The 8,587-nt window shown below is 34.6% G+C and overlaps 1 protein-coding gene across 3 annotated transcripts; it reads left to right on the forward strand.

Moving 5' to 3' along the window:
* The first annotated feature begins 243 nt into the window (after positions 1–243).
* LOC104881541 (selT-like protein) lies at positions 244–7,163 on the forward strand. 3 transcript variants are annotated; one of them, XR_009467699.1, is made up of 5 exons: positions 244–450; positions 540–613; positions 1,727–1,793; positions 4,206–4,312; positions 6,669–7,163. XR_009467699.1 is itself a non-coding variant. In XM_059742815.1 (3 exons), exons 1-3 carry the CDS (start codon positions 274–276, stop codon positions 1,746–1,748), a joined length of 273 nt encoding a protein of 90 aa, XP_059598798.1. In that variant the 5' UTR covers positions 244–273; the 3' UTR covers positions 1,749–1,920. The 3 variants fall into 3 exon arrangements, 1 of the variants encoding a protein (XP_059598798.1); XR_009467698.1 differs by having other exon boundaries at positions 540–1,793; XM_059742815.1 differs by lacking the exons at positions 4,206–4,312; positions 6,669–7,163 and having other exon boundaries at positions 1,727–1,920.
* The last annotated feature ends 1,424 nt before the right edge of the window (positions 7,164–8,587 follow it).

Raw genomic sequence — 8,587 nt, forward strand, 5'->3', positions numbered from 1 at the left:
GAGAATCTCCATATGCAAAATTTAAAATTTCTATGAGAGTGTTTTATCCAAAAATGAATTTTTATAAAATGTCTACTCTCAAATTTTAAAATCTATTTTCATAAAAAAATCTCCTTCTTAACACAATTCCAATTAATAAATATTTTGTCTAGGAAATATTTTCAAAGAAATTTATTTCCATTAAATTACTAAATATCCTTTTGGTATCAGAAGGCCTACAAAACCAAAAAAATTCATTGTCTCATTCACTCGATCACCCAACCTTCTTTTCCAATGGATCAAGCTCAGTTTCTTCTGGTAGGGTTACCTCTGTTTCTCTTCTTCTCAGACATCATAAATCTCTTCACGCCATTGCCTCCAAAGCCACCGCCGCATCATCACCATCATCATCATCACCACCAGCAACCCCAACCCAAACCCCAATCAGCTCTTCTAGCTTTCCCCACACAAGTCTGTTCTCCTTGATACCCGTTTTTCTATTCTCCGTATTTATGTAAGTGGGTGTTTGATTAATTTTCGATTGCTTTTTTGAATTGTAGAAAGAGAGTGGTGATGGAGGTATTGGCTTCGGCAACACCATCAACATTAATTTATGTTCCTCTTGTTCCTACAGGTTTTGTATTATTTCTTTTAATTTTTTTTTATTATTTGTTTGCTCGTATTAAATTCAATTGTAGATATCTATTTCATCTTTGGATGTTATGTGAAAATTATACTTCTCTGTTTTCTTGGATGAATCTAATTGTTGAGATGGGTTTGTAAATTAAGATTTGATGGTTCATTCTAATTAGGGTTTTGTCGAAATGGATGCTGTTTTGGTTGTGTTAAATTTATGTGTTGGAATTGTAAAAAGGAAGAACTTGTTTGTGGAGAAACATGTTGGGAATAAATTCAATTATTTATAATATAGAATAAGTTCGTTGCTTTTTTCAGCAGTTGAAATGATGTTAGAATCATTTTAAGTGTACCAAAAAAATTGTGGATCTTAAATGCTATCACTAAGGTTGTGGTGCTTAAAAATATCCTATATTTCTATTGGGAAATCAGAAAATTTGTGGGCCTATTGAGAAAGAATTTTCAGTGTACGGTAGAAAATTTGTAGGACTGGACCTTTCTCGTCATATATTGATAAATTAAGGGAAAGTTGTGTTTTGGGAGGCCCATTTCAAGGTAATATTGTTTTCAAAATCCAAGTTTGCATAACCCAAGATATGTCCACTATTTGAAGAAATTTTTTCCTTTTCATGCACTTTGGTCTTAGGTGTTATTTCATACCGAAAATGGGCCTTACCCTTGGGGCAGCTTAGCGTCCACATCAGGACCCTAAAAAGCCCAAACTCCATGTCAGCAGCCAATACGTAATTTAGTAAAGATTCATATGTGAACTAGAAAAAAAATGAAAGTTGAAAGACGATCACAAAAAAGACTCGAACCCGGCTGAGCTTTCATTGATTTTCTAGGGCATGAGGTATGTGGGTCATCGTGAATCATGTTTTTCTTCAGTGGGTATGGATTATTTTCAAAGAGTTTTATGATCTTCTTGCTCTTATCATGGGTTACTTTGGAAACTTGAATGATAATGGTGTTGATTTACAATATTTTCGAAATTGTCGAATGATAGTTTGATTGCATTCTTGTGGGGTTTTTCTATTTGTTTATTTTTTCTTTTATTAATTGTGTTGCAATTTGTGGTTTTGATGCTGCCAATTTTTTCTTCTTGTGGTAGGATCCCAATTCACAACATTTAGGAACTACGGTTTGGGATGCATCAATGGTATTTTGTGAAATTTCTGGTAATGTCTATTATTCATTTGAGAATTTTAGCATTATTTTCATCCATGGGTTACCAATTCAAAATTGTTGATCTGTTGAGTTGTGTTCAATTTCTATGCAATCCGGGTCTTGAGGGCGAGGGTAGGGTTTCCATCTCTTGGTTTTATAAGGGGCTCAACCTTTTAAGTCTTGTTTTAAGTGCCTTTAAGCCATTAATTAGGATTTAGTTGCTTATTCCCAGTGAGGGGAAGAACTAGAGTCTTAAGAGAAAGTTGCTAAAATCAATTGTTACCTTTCCTGAGAGAAAGAGTTGCTTAAAGCTGTTTTCTCAAGTTGAGAGTTGCCCAAAGTAGTGCCCTTCCTCTCCTATGCATGAGAGTATCATAGCGATAAGAGAAATTCTTGGTGTTCTTGTTGATTTGCTTATCATAATAGTAGTTTTTAGATGCAATCCCCTTTCTTTTGATCTCTTTTCTCTGATTTTATCTTAGTTTTAGATCTTAGTTTGAGTGTTAGCAAGGAGTCGTGCCCTACAACTCCCAACTCTTAGTAATTGGGATAAGGCCTTGCTAAGGTGTATTCTATAATGGAACATTGCAATAATGAAATTGCATAGATGGATTCAGGCCTCATTTTGAACAATTTGTATTTTTTTTTATCAAAGCACTTTAAACCAGAAGAAATTTGGGACTGTAACTTAGGTACTACCTTAAGAGCCCTTAGGTACTACCTTAATGGCCCTTAGGTACTACCTTAAGGGACCCTAGGTACTACCTTAGCTAAACTTTAACTCTACCTCTCCCAAGCCTCGAGCCTTCCTTTGTGACCCTTACACCATGCCATTATGTGCTTCTCTTGTATGCTCAAGTGGTCTACTAATGGTTTTTTGGTACTGTACCTTAGGTACTACCTTAATGGCCTTTAGGTACTACCTTGGTGGCCTTCAGGTACTACCTTAAAGGACCCTAGATACTACCTTAGCTAAACTTGAACTCAACCTTTCCCAAGCCTCGGGTCTTCCTTTGTGACCCTTAGACCATGCCATTATGTGCTTCTCTTGTGTGCTCAAGTGGTCCACCAATGGTTTTTTGGTACTGTTCCCTTGGTACTACCTTAATGGCCTTTAGGTACTACTTTAGTGGCCTTCAGGTACTACCTTAAGAGACCCTAGGTACCACCTTAGCTAAACTTGAACTCTACCTCTCCCAAGCCTCAGGTCTTCCTTTGTGATCCTTAGACCATGCCATTATGTGCTTCTCTTGAGTGCTCATGTGGTTCATCAATGGTTTTTTGGTATTGTACCTTAGGTACTACCTTAGTGGCCTTTAGGTACTACCTTAGTGGCCTTCAGATACTACCTTAAGGGACCCTAGGTACTACTTTAGCTAAATTTGAACTCAACCTCTCCCAAGCCTCGGGTCTTCCTTTGTGATCCTTAGACCATGCCATTATGTGCTTCTCTTGAGTGCTCAAGTGGTCCAACAATGGTTTTTTGGTACTGTACCTTAGGTACTACCTTAATGGCCTTTAGGTACTAGCTTAGTGGCCTTTGGGTACTACCTTAAGGGACCCTAAGTACTACCTTAGCTAAACTTGAACTCAACCTCTCCCAAGCCTCGGGTCTTCCTTTGTGACCCTTAGACCATGCCATTATGTGCTTCTCTTGAGTGCTCAAGTGGTCCAACAATGGTTTTTTGGTACTGTACCTTAGGTACTACCTTAATGGCCTTTAGGTACTACCTTAGTGGCCTTCAGGTACTACCTTAAGGGACCCTAGGTACTACCTTAGCTAAACTTGAACTCAACCTCTCCCAACCCTCGAGTCTTCCTTTGTGACCCTTAGGTCATGCCATTATGTGCTTTTCTTGAGTGCTCATGTGGTTCACCAATGGTTTTTTGGTACTGTACCTTAGGTACTACCTTAAGGGACCCTATGTATTACCTTAGCTAAACCTCAACTCAACCTCTCCCAAGCCTCGGGTCTTCCTTTGTGACCCTTAGACCATGCCATTATGTGCTTCTCTTGAGTGCTCATGTGGCCCACTAATGGTTTTTTGGGACTATACCTTAAGTACTACCTTAATGGCCTTTAGGTACTACCTTAAGGGACCCTAGGTACTACCTTAGTGGGTTCTCATTTCTTAATGGTCGGGTGCTTGGTGGACTGGATGACTTGAGACAAGTTGAAGCCAAATATGCAACTTTTCTTTTTAAACAGCAACTCACAACCTTCCTTGAGAATATATATGGAATGATAAGAGACAATTTAAAGAAATATTTCCCCATTGCTTGGATTGTGTATTCAGGAAATTCTTCTTAGCAATAGTTAATTTGAAACAAAAGATGAATGGTATGACTAGTTCCATTTAATATCAATAACAACTCAAATTATATGATGATTGGACTATTCTTTTCTTTCTCATGTTTCCTAGCCAGATGATCTGCTTTCATCAAAGATCCAAAGTATGTGTCCAACCATTGTGGTAATGTTTGTTGTACAAAAGCTCAATTTGACACATTGCGGACACAAGTCCAACAAGTAAGATTTTGTTTCTTTAGTTTTATGTTGCTTGTCAAGCTTTTCCAGTTATTTTTATTTCTTTCATATGATTGACTGAATCCTGATTTTCTCTTTACAGTAATTTGTTTTGTATCAAATCACATATCATTGCTTACTAATTGGGAAACTCGTAGTGATTTGTCCTTTATAGCAATGTTAGACTAAGAAAGTGCCATTGGTTTACTACTTTGATAGTCCACTGTGAAAAATTTGTGAAAAAACGACACTGAAAAGGAAATTAAAGAGTATTGAACTTTATAGTTTTTTTTTTAAAATAATTATGGTTGTGATGATATAATCTTTAATTTTTTTTCAGCACCCCATGATAAAATAATAATTGGCACTCCCATAAATGAAAAAAAATATATATTGAAAAAATGTCATTTATTTAGGTTAGCTAATATCTGATGAATGCCATTGTATCTCTATTTGTTTCCATTTGTGGTTATCTATTAATATGTTCCTGTTTGGTGATTCTGACTTCTAAGATTTAGTATTTCATGTTGGAATTGAATGTGAAAATGATGTGAAGGAATCATTTTTTAACAGAAAAAGTGAGGAATAGAAGAGAAAATTTGAAAGCTCATCATTTATCTTGTTCTTCTTTTTTTCAGAGTAAAAATTATCCGGAGCTAAGCCTTGGACCCTGTTGGTTGGTGATCTAATATATGGAAATTTGGGGTTAAAACCTTCATATTTTTTAGTTAGTGGGAGTCTATTTACCTAGAAATAAACATCATGATACCTAATTTCTTTGTGTACTATTCAATAGAAGCCCATTTTAGGGCTAGTCATTTAGCCATTGAGTATGGATGTGTATAACAATGTCCATGCAGTGCATCTGTGGTGATTACTTTATAGTTGTATGTGTTTCTATCTTTTATTTTTTGGGTTGTTCAATATATGGATAATTACTAACTTCTATGTTTAGATACATTTTAAATTTAAATGTGGGAGTTTTGTCAACCTACAATGCAACAACTTTGAACTGTTAGAGGCGACTTAGCAAGTGTCTAGAAAGCAAGGTGAGCACCTACTTAAAGCTTTCCTATATGTGGAAACTGGAAAGACAGGTGCTCATTCTCTAAGTACTGGTTTCAGATTTGCCTCATATCTCAAGTGAATTTTATTTGTTATTTATTTTTAGTTTCAAAATTCTGGCTTGGAATGTAGATCACTTGGAATGCTTTTTGCAACTCTTAGAAGTGGTGTTTTTTATTTTCTTTTGGTAGGGTGGATCATCTGTTTTATTTTCTTAGGGGATACTTAATGTGCTTTCTCTTTTTTGACTGTTGTATGAACCAATTTTGAACTTCATTGCTACAAATGCAATCGATTGAATCATAGTTTTGCCACCATTTAAGTTTGAATTTCTTATCCAAAGGAGAGAAAATGGAAATGGAACTATCTTAGTCAGAGTGTAGTCATAACACACTATCAATAGATTGTGAGTTGGGTTATAAAGAGCATTAATCTTGGAGGAACCTTGATATGATTAAATAAAGGAAATAATAATAATTGTAATATACCATCAATAGACTATGAACTAGGCCAAAAAGAGTGTTAATTTTGGAGGAACCTTTAGATGACAGAAAGGAGGAAGGAATAATAATAATACACTATCAATAGACTGAATAATAATAATAATAATACACTCTCAATAGGTTGGGCCATAAAAAGCTCTGATATTGAATGATACACTGTGAACTAGGCCATCTTTTCATATCTCATGTTTTTACTATTGTGCTATGTGCTAGTGGGGACATGAAAAGCTTCATGTCTAGACAGAATAATCTTTTCATAACTCTTTCTTTTACTGATTTTTTGTACTCTCTGGAGAATGGAAAAGGTTTCTATGTTCTCTAATTATAAAATATTATATTTTTCTGGAACATGCTTTTCTCCTTCCGTTTCTGAAACTATTCCACTTGTAGAAAACTAAATTGTGACAGACAATTGATTGGTGTGAAATTTTATAATGCTTCAGAAATTTTATTCAGTTATTTTAATTTGAGTCTTAAAACCTAGAGTTTGGCACATGGCCAATACATTTCTTTTGAGGGAATAATTTATGCAGTTATCTAAATTTGAGGTGGCATGGGGCTTAAGCCTACAATACTCATAGTGATGTCCTAATACATGCAACTAAAGCAGTTATTGTTTGCTTCTTTTTCCCCCTATTTGTTTCTTCAGTTGTTGACATGATTATTTGAAGTTCTTTGCTGCTATTTCTATTCTGGTTAAGGTTTTAGTTTTCGGTATGAAGTGACTATGCTTGTCTTTATTGAGATATTGAAGCATTCCTGATTTTATTTCACTTGACTGATATTTACAGATGTTGCCGGGATTGTCCACATTGGCTCAGGATGGACTAACACCAAGGTGAGTAGCAGCGTGCATTCGACCGATCATGTGGCTGTGTATGAAGTTGATAAGGTCCTTCCCCCTGAAGCAATCTTTGGCTCCGACATTCCTCCTACCCTAGCTCCAGCACCAGCTCCTGACATCAGCCCTGCTGCAGATGCTCCAACTGCTTCAGATGAGGTTGGGTCTCCAGGAGCATCTTCAACCCCATCTTCTTCCTATAGGGTAATCAGCTTAGGTGTTTGGAGCCAGTTGGTTTTGGCCATTTCAGGTGGGCTGGTATTGTTTTTATAAGAGAGGATTTGTCAAGTCTTTAATTTATATGAAGAAGGTATATCCATTGCTTTGATTTCAAGCCATTTTTTGATTACATGTTACTGAAACTATGAGAATGTGAGTTTTCTTGTATTAATTACTACTTGTATTTCAATGACATTTTGTTTGTGCTATGGTTTTCATTTGGGAATGGTTATATGCTCCTTGTTCTCCATCCAATCCTTGTGCTCTTGAGACAATCATCATCTCCAGCATATATTCAAACTTGTAACATGCTAGCATTTAAGTTCATTACAGTCCAACTTTGAAGGGCGTATGATCACCAACTAAATGGTCTTTTTCTCATTTGTTATCTGCTTTAGCTTTCTGCTAAGGTTGTTTCTCATGATGGGAATTTCCCTGATTCTTTGACAGGATACAAGAGCATTAAGTTGTTAATAATTAGGCATGAGCTTTACAAACTGCAGTTTAAATAGTGCTTTTCACTGCATCTTCCCCCATACATTTGGCTGGTGTCCTTGGGGATGGGACTCATGAAACAGTAAAAAAGACCTCAAATTCTCTGTAATGAAAGTGAATTGTTGATGTCTCATGATTTATTCATTACATATGCAGACGACTATAGTTTTTGACAAAAATGTGGTATCGCTCCCTACCAAACCTTCCACTCACATCATACTTTGAGAATTGCATGGGCCAAAAAACATTTTATAATATCAATTTAATTTTTTTAAATTAATATTTTAATTTTGTTTTCACAAAAGTTTTTTGTTTTTTTAGTCAAATCCATGATAAAAACATAGTATACATGGGATTTTAATATTTATTAAAAAAGGTAGATGAAAAAAATGTGAATTAATTTCATTTATCTTTTCTCGAATTTTAATTAAATACATTTAATTTTATTTGTTTGAAATTTTATTGAATATTGTTTATTGTTTTAATTTATTTTCATCTTGATGAAATTTTAAATTAAGGAAAATAAGGTAAATTTAGTAAAAACTGAGGTGAATATGGAGTGGAGGGGCCAGCCCTAAATGCTGACGTGTGATGCTGATATGGCAAGTGGACTTCACTTCCAAAGTGACATCTTTTCTCGGTTTTTTTTTTTTTTTTTAAGGTTTTGAAAAATTTCACACAAAAATAATAAAGACAAAAAAATTCCTATCATTTTATTGTCCATGAATAAATTATAGATATAGAAAATTTCTTAGCCCTTCTTCTCTCTTTTTATAATTTTTAATTACATTAATTTTGCATTATGCAAATATAATTTCTATACAAAAAAACTAACATAATTTAAATAATTGGACATTTATTTTAGCTTATATTGACAAAATTTGTACATATTAGCTTTAATTTAAATTTGAAAAATGATAAAATTTTATTTCCCTAGATATAGTTGTTAGCTTTACATCTAAACTAAAATTTATTCCAAAGCTTATAATATGTCAAAAATTCTCAAATTCTCTTATGTTGTGACCTTTAACAAACAAATTGTCTTATGCTTCAAACGCTTGAGTGATCATTTTCAATTTAACAACGTTGATAATAATAATCCCAATAAACAAAAGGTGGACCACTTGAGGACACAAGAGAACCACATAATGACAT

Source organism: Vitis vinifera, chromosome 14 (genome assembly GCF_030704535.1).
Source record: "Vitis vinifera cultivar Pinot Noir 40024 chromosome 14, ASM3070453v1".
Classification (NCBI taxonomy): Eukaryota; Viridiplantae; Streptophyta; class Magnoliopsida; order Vitales; family Vitaceae; genus Vitis; species Vitis vinifera.

Excerpts from the sequence above, each read along its gene's own strand:
- LOC104881541 (XM_059742815.1), top strand. The coding sequence starts at position 274 with ATGGATCAAGCTCAGTTTCTTCTGGTAGGGTTACCTCTGTTTCTCTTC. Across the intron at positions 451-539 it reads TTCTAGCTTTCCCCACACAA|AAAGAGAGTGGTGATGGAGG; the intron begins GTCTGTTCTCCT and ends TTTGAATTGTAG. Across the intron at positions 614-1,726 it reads TGTTCCTCTTGTTCCTACAG|GATCCCAATTCACAACATTT; the intron begins GTTTTGTATTAT and ends TTCTTGTGGTAG.